The sequence below is a fragment of the Pygocentrus nattereri genome, chromosome 12 (assembly GCF_015220715.1).
Source record: "Pygocentrus nattereri isolate fPygNat1 chromosome 12, fPygNat1.pri, whole genome shotgun sequence".
NCBI lineage: Eukaryota > Metazoa > Chordata > Actinopteri > Characiformes > Serrasalmidae > Pygocentrus > Pygocentrus nattereri.
This window is the reverse complement of record NC_051222.1, coordinates 3,141,662-3,165,077: the sequence shown is the minus strand read 5'-3', so window position 1 is coordinate 3,165,077 and position 23,416 is coordinate 3,141,662. Positions and strand designations below refer to the sequence as shown.

At 41.0% G+C, this 23,416-nt stretch overlaps 2 protein-coding genes across 2 annotated transcripts in view; both read right to left on the bottom strand.

Annotated features, from left to right (window-relative positions):
* Positions 1 to 3,116: 3,116 nt before the first annotated feature.
* On the bottom strand, positions 3,117 to 4,389 carry LOC119264794 (stonustoxin subunit beta-like). Its single transcript, XM_037543755.1, has 2 exons — positions 4,383 to 4,389; positions 3,117 to 4,008 (listed from the first exon to the last, which is right to left on the bottom strand). The coding sequence occupies exons 1-2, from the start codon at positions 4,387 to 4,389 to the stop codon at positions 3,413 to 3,415; spliced, it is 603 nt and encodes a 200-aa protein (XP_037399652.1). The 3' UTR covers positions 3,117 to 3,412.
* LOC108413657 (NACHT, LRR and PYD domains-containing protein 12-like) overlaps positions 4,140 to 23,416 on the bottom strand; it is a 31,450-nt gene continuing 12,173 nt past the window's right edge. The window contains exons 6-10 of the mRNA XM_017686276.1: positions 21,265 to 21,438; positions 17,581 to 17,754; positions 13,344 to 13,517; positions 13,012 to 13,052; positions 4,140 to 8,905 (exon numbers count right to left, since the gene is read on the bottom strand). Coding sequence (XP_017541765.1) covers positions 8,865 to 8,905; positions 13,012 to 13,052; positions 13,344 to 13,517; positions 17,581 to 17,754; positions 21,265 to 21,438 — 604 coding nt within the window. The 3' untranslated portion in view covers positions 4,140 to 8,864. The remainder of the gene's footprint in view (positions 8,906 to 13,011; positions 13,053 to 13,343; positions 13,518 to 17,580; positions 17,755 to 21,264; positions 21,439 to 23,416) is intronic.

The window sequence follows — 23,416 nt, the reverse complement described above, 5'->3', positions numbered from 1 at the left end:
ACCTGTTTATAAAAACAGCGCTTTGCTCTCTCGACACGGTCGTGTTTCAGTGAATAAATTCACATTATATTTTCATTTATTACACAGGGAATAACAATGGTTGAGGTTAAAGTGATGATTTCCTTAATCTCAACAATCTTTAAATGACTCCTTTAACCTCGACTTTCACCTCAAAAGTGTTTTTATATTCAGACATTTAAATCCATACTGGGTCAACACTGTCTTTGTATTAGTCTTAATTAGCCCCTTTCTACACTGTTCCTCTGTTGCTCATGTAAACAACCTAAAATTAAAACTCAAAGTCAGCACTTTAAGGGGGTCCAGTGTTAAAACCAAGCAGAAGCTGTACCTGATAGTCTGTTTAAAGCCAGGATCAACTAATTAACCAGGTGGAATCAGGTGTGGCTTCTGCTTGGCTGGAATGAAAACCTGCACCTACACCGGCCCTTTCTGGATCCAGTATGACACCCCGGCACTAGAGTAACTGCAATTATTTATGGTGACTCCAAATCTGTGGCCTCTTAATCCCCAAAGTATCAACCCAGCTGCTGTGTCCTCTAGAAATGACATAAATCTAACAGGTTCCCCTATATGATGTTCTCAAGAGTGGATGTATGAGGTATAATCTAAGCATAAACAAACAAGGTCTGAGAGGTCAAGTTAGTTTGATGGCCCAATATCACAAACCACACATTTGCCTCAAAGGGCATGACAACATACAAGACACCAGTCTCCATCCTTAATTCTCAGGAGGAGGAGCAGAGGGACAACAGACCGCTTCTGCTACAGATTTCAATGTTCCAAACAAAGCAAAACATTTAGGTTATAAATCTAAGATTTTTTACATTTGTAAAATGTCCCAATGTATATTCATGTATTCAACACTAACAAGTATCAAACTGTCTGAAAGAAGAATCATCACAGCTGCTTCAGAACTAGACTATGAACTAAAGCAGCAGGTACGGTCACTTGAGAAATGTCTGAACACAAATATAGAGACATTTCCACCAAGAATTAAGATAAAGAAAATATGCAGACATACTAGACAGACAGAGTTTAAATGACCTTATCCCGTGCTGCGCCATCCTCCGGCGAATTGTTCTTCCACAACTCCGAACAACTGCGCTACATCTCCAGCGGTGTGGCCCAAAAGGAGATGGTCCTCGATTACATTCGCAGGTAAAATGTAGGACGGACGTCCAATATTCGTCTCCTACGTCTCTGAGAGAAGGTAAAGTTGGTGGGCGACTTCTTGGAGACTGTCTAACACACTTCCGTCAAAGTCCACATCAGTATCAAGAATAATCTGAGCTAAAACATCCACAACTCTTTCTAAACGAAAGAGGAGGTAGTCATTTGGCGCGTGGTTCTCACAGTCATTCGCCAATGATCTTAAATCATTTGCAATTGTTCGTAAAGACATCGCATCAGTAACAGTTTAAAAAGCGCGGGAACAGTTTTCAAATGTGCGTGTCGCTAGCTAGTTAAGCGCAATGCTAGCAACGCGCTAGAGAACAGCCGCTGTAGGCCAAGGCATTAGAATGAGGTTGGGACCGCCCACTAAATTAACATACGGGTGAAGAAATAAATAAATGTAGAAATGTGGAAATAAATAAATGTAGAAATGTGGAAATATAAAAAATATATATTAAAATACATCAATAAATAAATAAATGAATAAATAAATAAATGTAGAAATACAGAAAAAGCCCAAATAAACGTTGATATGTGGAAATGTATAAATACATTACAAACATATTTTTAGTGCGCCCTTTTTCATGACAAAAAAAATATCATTTATTAATTTATTTATACATTTATTTATTTATACTCATATAATTTTTTCTCCTCCATACAAAGAGCCCTTAAAGAGTTTTGTCCTGACATAATCTCAGTCATCTTCCTTTCAGAGACCAGGGTGCTTTTAGACAATGTGTTCTGTGGAGTGGTACATTTGAATAATAATTCCCAAATAATTAAGTTTCCAGCTGCATACCACAAATCCAGAACATGCAACTTAAATCTATCCAGTCAACCTGTGCTGAGTTGGATGGCTGGCTGAAATCCGTGGACAAGTCCCGTCTACCTAGAAAGTTCAAAGCCTGGGTCTACCAGCATGGCGTCCTTCCCAGGATCCTGTGGCCCTTCCTCATCTACGCCGTCCCAATCTCTGCAGTTGAGACCTTAGAGAGGAAAGTCAGCAACCACCTCCGGTGTTTGATATATCAAACATATAAACTGATGATAACAGATCACTACCACCACATTTGACTGTTGGTATGAAGTTCTTGTGGTGGAATGTAGTGTTAGCTTTACGCCAGATGTAATGGGACCCATGTCTCACAAAAGGAGCCACCTTTGACTCATTAGTCCACAGAATATTGTCCCAAAAGTCTTGGGGGTCACCTAGATGTTTGTCAAATGTGAGACAAAGCAGTGGTTTGCGCCTTGCTACTGTCCCAACAATGCCATGTTCACCCTGTCTCTCTTATTGTGGAATCATGTTCATTGACCTTAACTGAGGTGAGTGAGGCCTGCAGCTCACCTCTGTGCATTGGCTCTATGCTAACCTGCTAGCTGTGAAGTAGCTTGTTAGCTCTATGCTAACCTGCTAGCCGTGAAATAGCGTGTTGGCTCTATGGTAACCTGTTAGCTGTGAAATAGCTTTTTAGCTCTATGGTAACCTGCTAGCTGTGAAATAGCGTCTTAGGTCTATGCTAATCTGTTAGCTGTGAAGTAACGTGTTAGCTCTATGGTAACTTGCTAGCTGTGAAATAGCATGTTAGCTCTATGCTAACCTGTTAGCTGTGAAATAGCGTGTTAGATCTATGGTAACCTGCTAGCTGTGAAGTAGCTTGTTAGCTCCATGCTAAGCTGCTAGCTGTGAAGTAGCGTGTTAGCTCTATGCTAACCTGCTAGCTGTGAAATAGCGTCTTAGCTCTATGCTAACCTGCTAGCTGTGAAGTAGCGTGTTAGCTCCATGCTAACCTGCTAGCCTCTGTTTACCCTGAAAGGTGTGTAGTTTCACTTTCAGCTCAGTCGGTTTCGTCTGTGCAGCTGTAAATAAATCAGACGCGACTTTATCAGCACTTTATTTTATTAAATGATCATAATTCTGGGAGTTTAATCAGTTCTTTATTGTAGATCTTCCACTGGTTCTGAGCATCGTCTCCACCTGAATCTCCAAACCAGAGAAACACAGACTGAACTGCTTTATAAATGAGGCACAGCACAGCCAATCAGAACACAGCTCATTTACATATAGTCTTAAAGACACAGAAACAAATACAGACGGTTTCATTATAAAGAATGAAGATAAAAATGATGTAAAAATGAATCTTTACACTGTTTTACACATAAAACCACACAAACCTGATATTTTTATGGTTTGTGTTTCACTCAGGAGGAGATTTTATTTTAAACACACTGAGGAGCGATAATAAATATAAAACCCAGCGCAGAGCGGTTCAGTGAATGTGGTGCTGAACGTGTGAAGGTGCGTCAGTGTTTGATCATCAGAGACGCTGTAGAAGGACAGAGAGCCGGCCGGACAGTCCACATACACTCCTACTCTCTTACTGGACGGTCGAGCAGAGAGTTTAGTCTCATTATTATTGTGCCAGACAGAGTATCTGTTATTAGAGCAGAACAGACTCCAGGACTTTTCATTCAGTCCAAACCGACAGTCCTCAGTGAGTCCTTTCCTCCTGATTGATTTATATGCTACTGCTATATAAACCCTCCCGCTCCACTCAGCCTCCCAGTAACAGCGTCCAGTCAGACTCTCTCTACACAGAACCTGCCAATACCAATCAAATCTCTCTGGATGATCAGGATACGAGTGAGATCTCACACACTCCACCTTCCTGTTCCCGTCAGACAGAGAGAGAAGACTGTTCGCTGTGTTTGGATCCAGAGTGAACTCACAGGAATCTGCACACAGGAAGAGACGAGAGAGAGAGAGAGAGAGAGAGAAAGAGAGAGGGAGAGAGAGAGGGAGAGGGAGACAAAGAGAATGTGTGCGTGTCTGTGTCTGTTGGGGTGTGTGTCTGTGTTAGTATGTGTGTGTGTGTGTGTGTGTGTGTGTGTGTCTGTGTTAGTGTGTGTGTGAGTGTGTGTGTGTGTGTGTGTGTGTGTGTGTGTGTGTGTGTGTGTGTGTGTGTGTGTGTGTGTGAGCGGGTGTTGGTTTGTGTAGTCTTGTAAGGACTTCTCAGCTGATTTGAATGGTTTATGGTGTTTGTCTGAATCTGCTCTGGTTGAAATCCAGAAATCCTGAAAAAAGTCGTTTAATATTCTAAATAATATTATTTATTATAATATTCGCTCTAGATAAATGATGACGGGAGTCGAACGAGAACTACAGTTCCATCAAGAAACGTCACCCGTCATGACCATCTGGAGACCGACGTCCCGGTAAATAAATATTTGACCCTTTGAAGTCTGTTCCTAATGAGATAAAGCTCAGTGTTGAGTCCTGCTGTGTAGGACTGAGGCTGTTGTGAGGGCTTAATGAGAGACTGGGAAAGGTCTAACATGTTCATCAGTACCTAAGAACTACCTTTAAACCAGTTTTACACTCTACCAGAGGATTAACACTTACAGTAGGATATCCAGTAATATGTGTCTATTGCGCTTACGCTGCTCTGTGTGTCCCTGAAGTGTTCTTTGTTTATAAGGTCTATTCAGGGAGCTGCAGTGAGATTATGAAAGGTTTCTTAATATATATTGATGGAGCTCAGTCTTTCTGTATGGTGATGGTCTCACTGTCTCTATAGAAATTAACTCTGTAATCATATCAAACAACTGAAACCTGGACTGACAGGATGATCTAAACCCCAACCTGCAGGCTGAGGAGCTCCCATTTGAACATGGCAGCTGCATTTTGTGTTTACTTGTGTGTCTTTATCTTTATTAAAACTAGTTGGATTATCTGAAACATTTAAATGAGACAAATGAACAAAAATAGAAGAAATCGAGTGAGGGGCAAATACTTTTTCACAGCACTGTGAGACAAAAGAGTAACTGGAGATTTCAAATAATGTAAAATGCAGATGTTGCACCACTGCATGGATTAATTCAGTTCCATCAGCAGCGCTGACAGATAAAAATAAATGAAATAATCAATAATCAATCAAATACCTCAGTCGATCCATCGTGTACCAAGATGATCAATACCGGCTAAAATCTGTTTATTTGTAGTCGTTTCCATTTTAATGACGCCTTTAAAACATCCTAATTAAAGTGAAGCGTGTTGGAGCTAAACGTCCAGTGCAGTGTCGGTCAGCTGAAATGATCCATGTTGATGCTCCATAGAAACCAGCCGGACTGTAGATCAGCTGCTGACGGATTCACTCAGGGGGCTTATTCGTATTGGGACACAGCCGATTTGGAGTTCACACACATGATAATAGCCTGATTTATCGTTATTAAATTAAACATGAGCTCTTAATGAGGCTTCATTAATTAATGCAGAATCTGCACTGTGTATAATGATCTTTATTTATTTATTTGTTTGTGGTGTCTGATGTATTTTCCCACAGCATAAATTCTCTGTAATTCCTGTTTTTTATCCCTGTTTTCTCCCCTGATAAACTACCTGTTAATGCACTGGATCTTCTGACTGGTTCTAACTGGTTCTAACTGGTTCCAGCGATCTGTGAGTTATGCTGCTTCACGCTAAAAGCTCAGATAAGACCACCAGGGCAGTAGAGAACAGCAGGAATAATCTTACTAAATTAATCTAATTAAACCATTTGAACTGTAATAATTCTAGATTGGTGATTCGCCCAAATATATTTTGCTGTAACAGACCAGTAACGTTGATTTAGCTCCTAAAAACAGGCAGTTAAGACCAGCTAATTAAAATATCTAGCCAGTGATTTTTATCATACAGTTCATTTAGTTAGTCTCGTTTCTGGTCACCGTCGTTTGTGCTCAGTCAGTGGTGTTGATATACCGTATATGGAGCCTGTGTAGTGGAGCACCTTCTGTTTGTGTTTTTCTATGTGGGCTACGTCAGTAATTAGGATGGGAGCAGGCATATATACAAACACCTTGGGGTCCTGGTGGCAGGTTTTGGTTCATTGCTGCTAGGCTAAGTCGATGGATGTCTTGGTGCCAGCATTCCGTGTTGTTGGAACTGCGGGTTCAGTCTCGACTACGTTGATCCAAGTAGCCTGGAGAATCAGCAAAGTCAGCACCAACTGCAGCGTCCAGTTTACAGCGCTGGCCTTAGTACCCCAGACTGACTACAGCGTACACCCTGGGCCAGCTGCTGTTCTCTTAGCACTTTAATTATTCAGTTTTTATGAGTTTTAATAGAGATGCTGCTCTAACTTTTAAAGAAAGTATTTTACTGTCTAAGCTGCCCTCTAGCCTGTGGTCATACTGTGTGTACAGACAGGTATTTAGTGTGTTGTGAGCCACTGGCCAGAGTGGGTGCATTGTTTTAGTTATTTTTACTACTATTTTTTTCCTTTAGTTATAGTCCAGTCTGCGTGGGGTTAAGTCTAGTCCAGGGAGTTTGGGAGGAATGTTTGGGGATGGACTGCAGTGTTCACTTGAATGGTAGAAGTTTGCAGTGCAGTGAGCTTGGAGTGATTAGCAGGTGTTGCTGGATTGGTGTTTTTTTCCTTTTTCTTTTTTGTTGAATTGATTCACGCGTCATTGAGTAAATGATCTTCCGTCAGTGTCTCAGGGGGCCAAGGCTTGAGTCGCCCCAGTAGTACTGGGAATATTTCAGTACTGGTTGTTTCTATTCTTATGGTTTGTTTATAAACCAAACGGACAGTCGGCGTATGACCTCAGCTTTCTTTATTAAACACTGTATTTTTGTGTTTTCCTGAACCTGCATTTGTGAATTTACTACAGTCAGAGCTCCTCTTTACTCTAGGTATAAACCAGGGGGTGGTGTAGTCTGGTGCACCATAACGGGGCCACCACATATTAGTCTAACTGTATTTCTGATTGGGCCAAAGTTAAAATATGAGCAATGACCACCTGTAGCTGTTAGCTTAAATGCTAATAGTCTTAGCGACAATGCCAGCTAGTTTACATTACTTGTTGGACTCTTTACAAAATTATTACTCTACAAATAGTAGTTGGCTCAATAATATATGGCTGTAGTTTATATTCTGGGGCAGTCTGTGAACGTGTAATAGAGCAAACTTGAAGCTGAAGTTGGGTTCTTCTTCACCAGCTTCTCCTTCAATTTTTCCGTTCCACCTTAAACGACACCACAGTTACATTCTGATGTCTGTGTAAATGTGCATCATTTAAGGTGGAGTGGAACATCTGGACAAGAAGCCACCATCAGCTGATTGTTCTCGTGTTCTTCGTGTTTCTCTAGTGTAAATGATGATCTGTTGTTTGTCTCCGTGTTTAGGTATAAAGGGATTAAATACATTGCTGCTGTTGAGTCTGGTGCAGCTGGCTAACGGTAACGGCAGCAACCAGACAAGCAGCACGGCAGGAAGGAGTGATGCTGTAAACACGACCGTGCAGAGCTTCATTTGTAGAAGGCTGTGTCTCTTAATCCAGCTCCCCAGAGCACCTGATCCAGCTAATGAAGGGCTCCATAATCAGCTAATGAGCTGGATCAGGGCTGTTCTCTTCAGGAATACCTGAAACTGTACAGAGCTTCCCAGGTTGGGAATATGTGTGATGTCACACCAGGTGATGTGGTTGTAGCCTAAGACTTTAAAAATGCTCTGATCTCAACAGAACGGTTTACTGGCTCTTAAAGCACATCCATCAACATTACGTTAGAAATGACTGCGGCTTCTTATTTACATTTAAATAAAAACCCTGTTGGAGTTCTGGGAAAATAATGTCCCAGCTGCCTGTTTTCCTGCCTAATGTTACCTTTATAAACACATGTTAAAGTATGGACGACTGAAATTATTAATTTTACTGTTGGTGACTAAGCAGGTCAATAACCAAAAACATGTTCATGCAGTTTGATGATGCGGCAGAGATTCACCCCGATCAGTGATGCCCTGCAGCACATCACAACATCCAGACTAAACAGAGGAACTGGAGACAGAATTCCTCAGTTTTCAGAAAGGTGTCTGTATCCAAATGGGGTTAAATAGTGTTATGGCAGTGAACAGTGGCATGTTTTCCATATTCATCAGACACTATTCACACAGTTCAATTAGGACTGGATGACTGGAGTTAGAATCTATATGATGTTAAATGGCCTGGAGGGTCTTCACTGGCAGGGGCTCCAGTAAAAACATCATTTAAGCTGTTAGACAGTCAGAATACAGTCTGACTCAGCGCAGCAATGTGGTCCTGGTCTCAGTTGGGTGATGAAAACAGACAAGCTGCTAAATGCTGTGACTACACATACAAACACAGTTGGGACTGTGAGACTGTCAGAACTGATCGTCCTGTTTTTACAGCCGTAAAGTGTTTTACTCTGTTTTACTTTAAAATGTTGAGAAACTAAAGAAACAGTTCACTGAAAAATAACATTCATCCAGTTTCCCCCTCACAAGCCTCACGAGCCAAAACCTGTTTGGTGTCTGAAGTTTGCTTCTTTAGCTTTAGCACTGGAGCTATGAGGCTAATTTAACTTTAGTTACATTAACTTTGTAGCTCTAATACTAAAACTAAAAGCAGAGTTCAGACACCAAACCTGTCTCGGCTCATAAGCTGTGTAGATGTTCTTCTGCTGTATAAAGGAGCGTTCAGCCTCTTAAACTCCCTCAAGCTCACGTTTCATTATGTCTGTGAAGCACTGGGACTGAAAACTTCTCCACTAGTCTGAACAATAAGCTCCACATTATCAGTCCGCACGTTTAAGAGCACCATATGTCATCACAGCTGACCAATCAGTAGCAAGGAGGTCTTCTCTCTAGTCACTCATCCAACCTGGATGGGCCAGTATTTTCACCTGGAGCTGAACACACAACACACAGACCACCAGACTGACCGTGAGAAACTCTTATTCTGGCTTCTTTCTCTTTCTGTTTGCTTTAATGGGGTCTAGAATTGATGCTGCAAAGCAGGATGGGTCTTTAGGAGGACTGGTCAGTGATGACTAAACAAAGGAATGAATATGTGCAGATGATTCACCACACCTGTGTTTGTGGTTCAGGACAGTCAACCAGGTGAGGAGATGACGTGCAACTCAGGTTTGTAAAAGGAAGGTTTTTATCCTCAAATTACTGTCAGAGGCGTTTTTGAGCTTTAAGTCCTGAACGTCATCTTCAGTGTTACAAATGAAGTGATATGTTTATATGATATGATTAAGTTAAATGGAAATGTTTAGCCACACAACAGTTTCTAGAATTTATAGAGTATTTTAAGATTTTCTTTACAGCTGTAGCTTCATAACATTAGCACTAACTCTTACAGGAGCTACAGAAATGGAGCATAAAGGTCTTGGATTAAACGTCTGAATGTCGTGTTGTTTTAGAAACATATATATACAGTTAGGCTGATGCTTTAACTCACTGATCTGCGTATTCCAGCACATTATGGAAGTTACTGTATACTGAGCAGGTGATCATTCCTAGGATTGGTTATTTTAGCTCCTGAGTTAATGCTGTGCAGGCCATGGAGTCTCCTGGTAGCCTTTGTAATGCTTGTGCTAAACCTTCAAAAATAAACTGGCTTTACAAAATAATCCCTGTAGACATTCACACACCAGCCACGTCAGTAAGCCCACTTACTTCTTTCTACACTCTGTCCGTTTTATCACCTCCACTGACCGTATAGTTTCACTCTGTAGCTCTACAGTTACAGACTGTAGTCCATCTGCTTCTCTGATACTTTGTTTTCCTGTTCCTCAGTGGTCAGGACCCCCATGGACCCTCACAGAGCAGGTACTAACACTGCAGTAACACTGACATGGTTGTGGTGTGTTAGTGTCTGTTGCGCTGGTCTGAGTGGATCAGACACAGCAGTGCTGCTGGAGTTTTTAACACCTTAGTGTCGCTGCTGGACTGAGAATAGTCCACCAACCCAAAATATCCAGCCAATAGCGTCCTGTGGGCAGTGTCCCGTGGGCAGCGTCCTGTGAGCACTGATGAAGGACTAGAGGATGACCAACACAAACTGTGCAGCAGCAGATGAGCTGTCGTCTCTGACTTTACATCTACAAGGTGGACTGACAAGGTAGGAGTGTCTTATAGAGTGGGCAGTGAGTGGACACCGTGTTTAAAAACTCCAGCTGCACTACTGTGTCTGATCCACTCGCACCAGCACAACACACACTAACACACATCACTACATCAGTGTTACTGCAGTGCTGAGGGTGATCCACCACCCAAGTAGTACCTGCTCTGTGGGGGTCCATGGGGGTCCTGACCACTGAAGAACTGGCTAATTCTAGAAGTCTGTAATTAGTCTTACCACATTCTACAGAGTGCACCTATATGGTAAGATGAGCTGATAAAATGGACAGTGAGTGTAGAAACGAGGAGAAGGACTGAATGAAGTGGTCAGTTTGTGTACATGTGGTGTAAAATATAGAAAATATAAGTTTAAACCATTTAAAGGACAAAACGTCTGTGAAGCAGTAGATGAGCCAACACTGGAGTCAGACAGTGCAGCGTTATATGAGGATGAGGTTGAGGATGTAGGTGTTACAGAGGAATTGAAGGTCATTGTGTGTCATTGATGTGAGAGGGTGTTTGTATGTTTGTGGGCTTGTATGGGGGGCTGCTTAGGGTGAAATACACCACTGACACACACACACCAGTGAAACACGAACACCACTGTAATACACACACACATGCGCCACTGAAACACGCACGTCACTGTAACACACACAAACACCACTGACACACACACACGCACTACTAAAACACACAAACACCACTGACCCACACACACCAGTGAAACACCAACACCACTGTAACACACACACACTACTAAAACACACAAACACCACTGACACACACACACACCACTGACACACACGCCACTGAAACACCAACACCACTGTAACACACACACACTACTAAAACACACACAGACCACTGAAACACACACACACACTGAAACATTCACACTCACGACTGACATCCTCGTTGGAAGTCATTTGACTGTAACAGGAAGGCAGAGTTTTACAAAATAAGCACACAGTCAGCAGCACAACGATGAAGAGTTTCTGGATGAACTCTGTTCAGCCTCTTTTAAGGAAGAACAAACAAACTGCTCTATCAGTTAAATTACCCCTTTCTTTTTACAGATTTTTAGAATTAAGCTCAGTTTTGAAAACAGGACTTATTTTGTTCAAACACTACACACAGTTCACACAGTCACACACAAGCAGGAGAACACCTCAGATCTTCTGCAAAATGAAACACTTCATTCAGAGCTGTACAGTAACTCATATAAACCCTATTTAGCCATCATACAGCATATACAGAGTTCATACGATCTGATTCTGTTTCACCTGGTTACACACTACTGTGCTCGATCTAAAACACCTTTAAATCACTGCTTTTCTAACAATACAGGGTGATTCAGAAAGATTCATCCCATTTTAAAATTATTTATTTCACATGTAAATCTGAACCTCCTCCAGCTGTACGGAAAACATCAACATCACAGTCAAATTCATCCCATACAGGATTGAACAGGTCGGGTGTCGCTGCACTCACGGCTCTTTCAGTGGGATTTCAGAGATCATCCAGTGCTGTGGAACCAACACAGAACGCTCTGAGATGTTGGATCTTCACTGCCCAGGAAAATCACGCTGCACAGTTATGACTGATTCACTCTTATTGACGTGGAGAACGCAGAACACTTTCTGCTCAAGGGTCTCATCTCCTCTCAGACTGAATGGAAGACCCTCTTCCACTAACAGTCAGAAACTCTATGACCCCCTCTTTCATTTTGGATTGTGACTGGTTCCTATAGGCGCCTCACAGTGGTAAAAATATGGCATTTTGAAATCAGATGAATCTTGTTGAATCACTTTGTACTGTCTGGGTTTGATTTAGTTCAGAGATGCTGTTAAAGTACATGAACAACCAAACACAACACTCATGACTAGTACTGCATATTGACAAAGATGTTTATTCCTCTCCACACTGTAACATCAGTCAATGAACTTATAGTTGATGTGAGTTTCACTAACTGTTATTTCTAATTTCAGTCTGTAAATAATCGTAAAAAGCTAATGAGCCTTTCAGCATTGCTGGCAGTAGAGAAGATGTTTTCAGTTTTTTCTCCTGCATCCTACACTGTGTAGAACCATACAAGATGCCCTTCTAGACAGAATCTTCACTGAACTGGAAGACCACACAAAACCATTCATTCCATCATAACGGTAGTTGAGTGTGGAGAAGAGCCTGCAGTGAGATAATGTACAACTCCACTGGAGTCACTAGATCAGCATCTAACTGCTTTTAACAGTTTGAAGGCCAAAGACTGCATCCCCAATTGCTCCCCTCAGAGGGCTGCCCACTGCTCCGGGCAAGTGCTCACTGCCCCCTAGTGTGTGTGTGCTCACTAGTGTGTATGTGGTGTTTCACTTCACGGATGGGTTAAATGCGGAGGTGAAATTTTCCTGTTTGTGGGACTAATAAGGGTCACTTAATCTAATCTTTAATCAGAACGATGGGCCGCAGGGATTTGTTGTTGGGACTATGAGAATACTCCCAACAGAAAAACCTGATTGCTCATTGTTTTAATGAATTTTCATAAAGGATTAATTATCTTATTTTTTTCCAGAAACCCTTTTCTTTGAGCTGCTGAGCATGCTCTTATTTTGTAAAACTCTATCTTCCTGTCACAGTGAAATGATTTCCAGACACCAGTGACTGTAGCTTCTGTACAATCACACACACACACACACACACGTTTCATAGGTGTGTGTATGTGTAAGTATTTCAGTGACGTGTGTGATTGTTTCAGTGGTGTGTGTAAGCAGTGTGAGAGTGTGCAGGTGTTTGTGTATTTTACCAAAAACAACCCATATATTGTTAGTGTGTGTGTGTGTGTGTGTGTGTGTGTGTGTGTGTGTGTGTGTGTGTGTGTGTGTACACTTACATTCCTTTGGTCTGATTCTCATCTCACCATCATGTTCCACTCTAAAGAACACAAACACAGATCAGTGAGAGACGTTCACTGCAAAACTATTTCTCTCACTCTCTCTGTGTGTGTGTGTGTGTGTGTGTGTGTGTGTGTGTGTATAACGTCTTTGTTTCTTCCTTTGCCACATTCTATCTCTCTCTCTTTATCTCTCTCTTGGTTACTCGCAGTTAATTTTTAAAATTTTAAAGTTTCCCTTTCTGTCTCTCATGAATGCACTCACACTCTTACACACACACACACTCTCTCACACACACACTCCACTCACTCTCTCTCAAACACACACACACCTGAGTGTTTTGAGTGAGCTGTGTGGATCCTCCTGTCTAGCAGAGAGCAGTTTCACTCCTGACTCTCCTAAGAGATTATAGCTCAGATCCAGTTCTTTCAGGTATGAGGGGTTTGAACTCAGAGCTGAAGCCAGAGAAGAACAGCCTTCCTTCCTGACCATGCATCCTGATAATCTGCAGACAGCAGAAAAAGAGAGAAACAGACTGAGAGAGAGAATGCACAGAACTTAGTAGACATTTAAATAAAAACATAAAAGATGGAAATTAAAAGTGATCTTTTTTAAAGACCACACATTTCTTTACTATTTAATTGGGTCATCTAATACTCAATTAGCTAAGCCTTTCACAGTAACGGAAATTTTGACCAGGGATCCCCAAACTTTTGACTGCCACTGTAATTGCAAAGTAGTCATTTTAATATGCTAATTTTGTATCATTTTAATTGAGGCTTTATTCCTGTTACAGCCCAAAAAATCACTAAGAATATATTTTTTAATGTTTACCTCTTATTAATAAAAATGCACTTGATTTAAAAATCTGTACATGTTGATTTCAGGGAATGTATTAATGTCACTCACAGCTCTGACATCCATCTTTAGGTGTTTTTGATTTTCACACTTTTTTCTGCATGGTTTGAGTAAAATTCATTGGGTCTGGTGGTTATTATTGTACGAAAGAAGTTAATGACTGTTGACCAGGTCAAGTCAAATTTAGTGGATTTACTACAGAAGGAGGCTGAAAGAAGATTCAGTGATAGAGAATCAATGAGTGATACTATTTCTCCTTGATTGCTAGTTCATCAGAGATGTTGTTTTGGTGATTGTTAGCATTTTAACAATTATTCAGCTGTTTTCATAAGGATATTTCTGTTGGTATGTCTCCTAATAGAGTGATAGATATAGTAAAATGGGCTGAAACAGTGGCGTCATTACTTAAACACCATCGTCGTTGACTGCTTAAACCAGGCAGGGAGAGCAGAGAATTCCAGACGACCCTGTGCCCTGCAATATCTTCCACCTCATTCACAGGGACCCCAAGCCACTCCCAGGCCTACTTGGAGATATAATACCTCCAGCAGGTCCTAAGACAACCCGGGGGTCTTATCCCCGTAGGCCGTGCCTGGTACCCCCCCACCGGCAGGCATCCAGGGGGCATTCGAATCAGATGCCCGAACCATCTTAGCTGGTTCTTCTTAATGCAGAGGAGCAGCGGCTCTACTCCGAGCTCTAAGGAAGCTCATTTCAGCAGCTTGTATTTGCGATCTCACTCTTTCGGTCATTACCCACAGCTCATGAACATAGGTGGGGGGTGGGATGTAGGCCGACTAGAAAACAGAGAGCTGTGCCTTATGGCTCAGCTCCCTCTTCACCACTACAGTCCGGTACAGTGACCGCATTACTGCTGTTGCTTGTCCCAGCCTACTGCCGATCTCACGATCCCTCTTCCCATCACTTGTGAACAAGACCTTGAGATACTTAAACTCCTCCACCTGGGGCAAGTCCTTTCCCCTTACATGGAGTGGGCATGCCATCCTTTTCTGGGCTAAGACCATGGAGGTGCTGATCCACATACCATCCACTTCACACTCAGCTGCAAACCGCTCCAGTGAGTGCTGGAGGCATCCATGTGATTCAGCCAAAAGACAACAACATCTTCAAATAGCAGAGACACCACCCTCCAGCCTTCACACATAATGCCCTCCTGACCTCGGCTACGCCTTAACACCCTGTCCACGAATATCATGAACAGGAGTTGAGACAGGGCACAACCCTGCCAACGCTAGGGTGAAAAGCTGGTCTGTTGTTCCATGGCCGGGATGGAAACCACATTTTTCCTCCTCAATCTGAGGTTCAATTATCGGTCGAAGTCTCCTTTCCAGCACCTTGGCATAGACTTTCTCAGGAAGGCTGAGCAGTGTGATACCCTGATAGTTGGCACACACCCTTCGGTCCCCTTTGTTAAAAATGGCCACTGAAGAGCTTGCCAACTACTTCAGTGATCTCCACCAGGGAAATGGAGCTTGACAAGCCAGAGGCCTCCGGACCTGACTCCCGTGACGGAGGCATGTCTCCTGGATTAAGGAGTTCTTCAAAGTGCTCCTTCCACCGACTGATAATACTTTCACTTGAAGTCAGAGTTTCTCCAACCTTGCCAAATTCAGCTTGGGCACAGCCACCCCGACCACTCCTGAGTCACCGGACAGTTGTCCAGAACCTCCTTGAAGCCAACCAAAAGTCTTGTTCCATGGCTTCACCAAACTCCTCTCACACCCTAGATTTTGCTTCTACCACCGTTGTGGCTGCCACCTTTTTCACCTGTCTGTACCTATCTGCTGAGTCAGGAGTCCTTCAGGCCTTAATCAAACATTTGTTTGCAGAAGTGTATGACTGGTGTGTAGACCCGTACCTTAAAACAAACTAGAGCGGAAATGGCGACAAACCAAGCTGGAAGTGTTCTACTCTGCCTGGAAGGACAGCTTCATAGAAATGCTCTCACTAAAGCTCACTCAGCATATCTGGCCTCACTGATTGAGAATAATAAATATAATCCTAGAGTTCTGTTTAGTGTGATTTCCAGAATCACAAAAAATCAGGCAGGTACTAAACCACAAATTCTGGCAACTCTCATCAGTGAAGTTTTTATGGACTTCTTTAATAATAAAACTGAAAATATTAGACAACAAATTCAACCCACAGTATTAAATCTAACTTGGCTGTCATCTGAGATGGCTGATATAAAACAAAATACAGTTGTAGAAGAAAGGCTGGAAACTTTTTACCCTCTCTCACAGCTAAAACAAGAGAAGATTATCTCCTCAAATCTCAAATCTTACATAACAGAACATTATCAGTTCGTCAGTGTAAACAATTTATCTTCCAATTTTTAAAAAGTAAGATTTGGAGTTTTGCAGAAAGACGTCCTCTACTTGATCTACAAACACAACTGTGACTGACTACAAAAATTATATTTCTTTCTTTTTTTGTTTTTTTTTTTAATGCCAGAAGGTTGGAATTTTGAAAAAAAAAAGTTTTGTGGCATTTCTCTGTAATTAATTTTTTTTTACAAAATTAAACAATTGGGGCGGCACGGTGGCGTGGTGGGTAGCGCTGTCGCCTCAGAGCAAGGTGGGCCTGGGTTCGATACCCCGGCCGGGTGACCAGGGTCCTCTCTGTGTGGAGTTTGCATGTTCTCCCCGTGTCTGCGTGGGTTTCCTCCGGGTTCTCCGGTTTCCTCCCACAGTCCAAAGACATGCAGTCAGGCCAACTGGACATGCTAAATTTCCCCTAGGTGTGAGTGACTGTCTGTGTCTGTCTGTCTGCCCTGCGATGGACTGGCGACCTGTCCAGGGTGTATCCTGCCTTCCGCCCAAAGACTGCTGGGATAGGCTCCAGCTCCCCCCCCGCGACCCTGACGGAGAAGCGGCTTAGAAAATGGATGGATGGATGGATGGAATTAAACAATTGAAAGAATTTCCTCCAAGAGTGGTGATTCCATCATTTTTGGCAGGGGTTGTAACGCAGGGGTGTGATGATGAGGCAGACGTGTACGTTAAGAGAAGCGAGATTTATTAGAGGCAAATCCATAATCAGGATCTAAACAGTCCAGGGTCAAAGAGCCAACACGGACCTGCAACTAACAAGGCAAAACACAGGGCTTAAATAAAAGAACAATGAGGGTTAACAAGACACAGGTGAGAACCATCAAGGGCAGAGTCTAGAAACAAGTCGGCAGAACAGGGAAGAATAAAAACAAGGACGCATATGGACAAGACCAGAGGTAAATAAAATCACATGGAGGTCTGAGAGGGGCCAATCGTGACACATATCCCTAAATTCCTTAACTGATAGATGGAAATTACGTCGCAGCAGTTCTGTCGAAGGCCGGTGAGATGGGAATTTTTTTACCAGTTAAAACAAATGTTAAAACAAAAAAAAACTTGATTGATTGATCTCTCAAAATGGTCCCTAAACAATTTTTTCTCTGATTAAGTACTTTACTATTAAAACTCCATTTAGACACTGATCCCCTTACCACTGCTATAAAGAGAAAACAAGTTTTGCTAGAATGGAGGATTTGACATTGAACTCTGAACGACATCCCGGCAACTGAATAAAGAAGACATTTAGAAATATCAGTGGAATCCCCCTTAAATACATTCAGACCCACATGCTGTTGTTGACATAAGCAAACAACATCAAGCTTTAACATTCCACTCCAAAATGAAGAGAAAGCTGACCTGAGTATCTCCAGTTTACAGTGTGAGCTCTTCAGTCCAGCAGACAGCAGCTCCACTCCTGAATCATGAAGCTCATTGTTACTGATGTCCAGCTCTTTTAGGGAGGAGGCTTCTGTTTGTAAAACTGATCCCAGATTTTCACAAGACTTTCCTCCAAAATGACACAAAGCTAGTCTGCAAAAAGAGAGCACTACACATGTTTTACTGTATGATTTTCCAATAACAGCTACAGCGTTCAGATATTTTTATATTACTATGAAACAAAGATACAGTAGCGTTCAAAAGCCACTACTAAATAAATAAATATACACACATATAATATGTAGAAAGAGAGAAGGATTAGTTCATTCTGTTTGACCATATTGAATGTTTTACCTTTTACTTTATTCATTATTTTTAGTTTTTTTTGGAAATATACACATGCTTATTACAGACATAATGTCTGCAACATGTCCCAAAAACAGATACAAAAGCCTGTTTATCACTGCGTTACATTGCCTTTTCATTTAACAGCTCTTAATACATTTGTTTGAAGACACAGACTGAACGAGTTGTAAAAGCACAATTTCTTGCCATTTCTCAGGTATACAAGTCTGTACCTGCACAACCATGTGGGGACTTCACTGTCATACACTGCGCTTCATAACACTCATTTTTAATGATGAGCAGGTCAGTCTAGCACCTGCACTCTGATTATGCACTCCTGCTTTTGTAATATGTGCAGTGTGTGGCTTGGCTTTGTCTTCATGAAATAAGCACGGATGTCCTTGAAAAAGATGCATGTACAAAGCAGTGTATGTTGCTCCTAAATGTCTGTATATCTTTCAGAGTTAATGGTGATTTCACAGATGTGCAGGTTGTCTATGCAATGGGCACTAAAACTACCCATAATGTCACAGACCCTGTTTGAACTTTACACAGGTAATGATCTGGATGGTTCTTTAGTTCTGTGACCCAGAGAACACTGTCCATTATTTTCATGAACAATATGAAAGGTTGACTTGTTGTTCCACATCCATTTGAGACGAGACTGATCCTAGAGAAGTCACCAGCATGTCTGGATGTTGTTTACCTATAACTTCCACTGTGCATAGTAAGCCAGTTTCAGCCTCACCAAACTTGAATGTAGAATCAAACAACTAAACTCCGTACTCAGCCTTGTAAAATGTGCAATGAGCTCCGGGTTAACTTTAACTAGAGGTCATATGTGCTTGCTGTGTTCTGTCCAATCAGCCATGTGATGCTTCTCCAGTGGTATGTGGTACAGTTTATTCTGTATTCCATCAACATTAGCAAAGCAACTTAAGTCCACAACAAGCTGTAATGTAATTTCTAAATCAGTGGTGTAACAACAAGTAAACATATCGAACCTTTTTAAAAATGGTTATACATACAGCTCCAAAAAGGGTTCTACTGTTGTTATGATGTCAGTCTTGTAACATTAGAAGAGCTCTATTTGGTGCCGTACAGAACCATTTTCAGAAAGTTTATATATAGAACCACATACACATTCTGCATCAATTGGAAGAACAATTTCACCAAGGAAAGAACCATGTAAGCATGAACTGGTTCTATACAGAACTCTTTACAACTCTAAATAGAACCATGCCTTTAGTAAAGGACACTTGAATAGCCATCTTTTTTAAGAGACTCCTGCACTGTCAGCCAGACTGAGGACAGGGATGGAGCTTTGTGTAGTGCTTTTTAAATAAAACACATACATTTTTCTGCATCTTGGCCTGGAGATCCTAAATGGAGTTCAGTGTTTTGTTCATTATAACCTGTGATAGTGGTGGTAAACTATGCGCTCACTGCCATTCGATTCAATCCTTCTAACACTTTACTGCTATTTACTGTTTCATCATGTTGTGATAGAAAAGTGATGTCTGCTGTCAGGCAGAGTGAACAAGTTGGAGCTGTTTAAAATACCACAGAAATTTGCATGCTGGCCTATGGTAACTGTATGAAATATATGTGTTTACACTCTTAGGGCCCAGGTTTACTGCTGAAATTAACAATAATGCCCCACATGGGTCCATCATTAGCCTGTATAAGGGGACACAATAAGGGATCAGTGGATGATGGTCCACACAGGTCCTGCTTGCAGTTTGGCCCTATTAGTTTTACACAAACACACACAAGGACCTTATGGAGCCCATGGAATCCAATGGATTTTCTGATACAGAGCAGGGGAAATCATTGGTGATGTGGACACCAAGGAACTAGGAGATTTGGACTCCACGATTGAGCCCTCGATGTGCAGTGGAGAGTGACCTCCAAAGTTCCTCCTGAAGTCTACAATAATCTTTTTGATCTCATCTACATTGAGAGATATATTGCTATCTCTGCACCAGTCTGCAGGACACCCCATGTCCTCCATGTAAGAGGACTTGTTATTGTTGCTGATAAGAACCACCACTGTAGTATCATTAGCAAACTTGCTGAGGTGATGTTGCGGATGTTGAGGTAATACTTGGTCAGTGGGAGAGGAGATGGTCTTCCTTGCTGGCTGTTTCGTGTTTCATGCTGCACATAAAAAATGTTCAGAGCATCTTGAAGAAAGGCATCACAATCACAGGCATGTGATGTTACTTTACCCGTCTGACAGCTCAGGACAGGTTTGCTCTTGCTGAAGTCACATCATCTATGCTCTAATGTAGCCAGTTACGGATGCTGTATATTCCTCAGAATCAGCTGAAGTGTTATATGCAGCCCCCTTCCTGAACACGCTCCAGTCTATATGCTCAAAACTGTCCAGAAGAACTGTGGTTTAGCTGTTAGCCTAGCGCAGATGCCTCTCTGTTGGTGTTTTAGACACTTTCTCTTCCAGCTAGCAGCACCATCCAGGGTGTGGTTTCAAAAAGCAGCTTAAGGTCATGGAGCACCTCCAACGGTCATTTATTGCAGTTAAATTCTGTTTTCTAATCTGAGATTCTTCATTCATACAGAAATTCTCCCTTTTCTTAAACAAGACAGTGAGATTATAGGAACCGAGCAGCTGCCACTGACTCCTCTCTATATTGACGTACAGTATATTTAACAGATTGTGTTTTATAACTTTCATTTCTTTCTGCACTTTTGTGCTCAAATATCTTTTGTTATTTTGTTATGGTAATACATGTGTTTTGTATACCTTGTGCATGACGGGTTACTATATGTAGTGATTTGCTCTATTTTTAGTGTTATATTGTTTGTTTTTACACCGCTTACTGGCAGAATTTCTGACATGGGTGATAAACTTACCTTGATTTGGCTTAAATTAGCATTAATTAAATTCATAATAAGAATAGTTATGACTTAAGTTAAATTCAATTAAATAAAATGAAGTACTAGTAATTACTCTTTTATATTTTTAATTTGTAATACTTATTAAGTATTAAAAAGCATAAAAAGCAAACAAATGCATATTTTTCTTTAATTTTATGGAGCTGCATATTGTTGATTGATATCAAGTTGCTTCACACAGTAATGAGCCAATGACAAGATCAGAATCACCCGTTTCAGAAAATTCAGTTGGTTTCATGCAGTTAGCAATATACTCAGATTATTGTCAGCTTCATTAGAAAATATCCTGTCTGAAATATGAATATAACACAATACATACATACAGCACAATCATTAGCTGCATCCTCCTGTGATGCTGGAGTGGAACAGCGAAATGTCATCACATTTAGGAAATCTAACCTGAGTATCTCCAGTTTACAGTCCGAACTCTTCAGTCCAGCAGAGAGCAGCTCTACACCGGAATCCTGCAGATCATTGTTACTGAGGTCCAGCTCTGTCAGAGAGGAGTTTTCTGTTTGTAGAGCTGCACTCAGCATTTTACCGGACTGTACAGTGAGGTTACATCCAGCAAATCTACAGAGAAGAAGAAAAGAAAGTGAGTAAAATATACGCACTCGTAACTTTACTTGCTCCATAAGCTCATTCTAACTGCACTACTGTTTATCTTTATACCCACAGACCTTAATCTGTCTGTGCCTTATGTCACTTTAATGTTCATTTCAGGACCTTCTTACATTCATATTACTCTTTATTCATCTATTTTTATAAAATGAATGTTTATTTTTACGATTAGTGTTTTTTAAATGTCTATTTGAATTGACACTTTTCCTGTTTACCGTCTATGTAATGTTACTGTTACACCATGGGGTCTGAGAGTAACGCAGTTTCAGTGCACTGTACTGTATGTCCTGTACATGTTGTAGTATTGACAATAAAGCTGATGTGACGTGACAAAGAGGTGGACTTAATGAAGCGGCTGGTCCATGTGAATGTGAAGGAATATTTATGTAATTTAATTGTACACAAATGATTTAAATAATTACTGTAATGTATTTACTGCATTAGCTGTATAAATAGTTTGATTGCTAGTGAATGACTAACTGTATATTCATTTATTAAATTCTGTAGTTGTGTAGTTCATTGTCCTGTTTGGTTAATGTAACTTATCTGCCGTTGTTTGTGTTTGTGTAGATTTTAATTTCATATATGTATTAATTTGTATTAATTAAATTGAAGAGTTGGCCGTATCATCTGGAGATCATGAGTTCGATCCTTGATGATCCAAGAATCCTAGAGAGCACAATTGTCCTCGCTCTCTCTGGGTGGGTAGGATGACCCCCCCCCCCTTAATAATAATAATAATAATATATTTAATTTAAAAGCACCTTTCTTGACACTCAAGGACACTGTACAAAATGTAGGGTTATATATATAAAAAATAAATAAATAATAAAAAAAAACCATCAACAGAGAGAGTAGGCTAATTTGAACTGGTGAGTTTAAAGACTAGATCCTATATTTAACAGGGAGCCAGTGGAGCTGTTGAAGGACAGGTGTAATGTGATGGAATGAAGGAGTTTTAGTGATAATACGGGCAGCTGCATTCTGAACCAGCTCAAGCTTATGGAGGGATTTATGAGGAAGGCCAAAGAGAAGAGAATTACAGTAGGCAGTGCGGGATGTAACAAGACTATGAACTAGAATAGATGCAGTGTGGGGGGTGAGGGAAGGGCATAGACGATTGATGTTACGCAGATGGAAATACGCAGACCGGGTTACATTACTAATGTGAGAGCGGAAAGATATACAGTTATCTAAGATGACACCCAAGCTCTTAACCTGAGGTGAGGGGGAGACTAATGTACTGTCAATTTGGATAGAGAAAATATCCACTTTAGATGGATTAGAAGACACTGTTCTTGTGTTGGTCCTGGAAGAACATTGTTTCGTTTCACTGTGTACTTGTAAACAGCTCAAATGATAATAAAGCCTGACTTGACTTGACTTGAAACACCTGAACTCCATAATAAGAAGGGATGTTCATATGCATATGCAGTCTTCTAAAGGGTTAAAAAGGCCTACTATTCATTTAGAAATCTACTTCATTTAGAAATTGAATATTAAAAGTTCAAATATAGTCAAAACATCTTTTTTCAGAGATTTTCAGCTAAATAAGCAACGACAAACATACAATGCAGCACACCTGTTTTAAACTAGCCCACATTGTTCATCATTCTGGCCCATTTCTACTGTGCACTCATAAAATGTATATCATGTCACAGTATATTCACTAGTTTACTTATTTCAGCAGCAGTACTTGAATTTCATAATGAGTAAAAATAACCCAGGAAGATTTGCTACATATTTTGAAGGTTGGTCAGCAAGGCATTCAGAATCAGAATCAGAATCAGAAGAAGTTTTATTGCCATTGTCAATGAACAGGATTCACAGACTAGGAATTTGCTTCGACATGAAGGTGCAACATAAAAACAAGTAGTAATAGGCATGCAAAATTAAGTCCACATAAATAAATACTCTATGCAAATATATA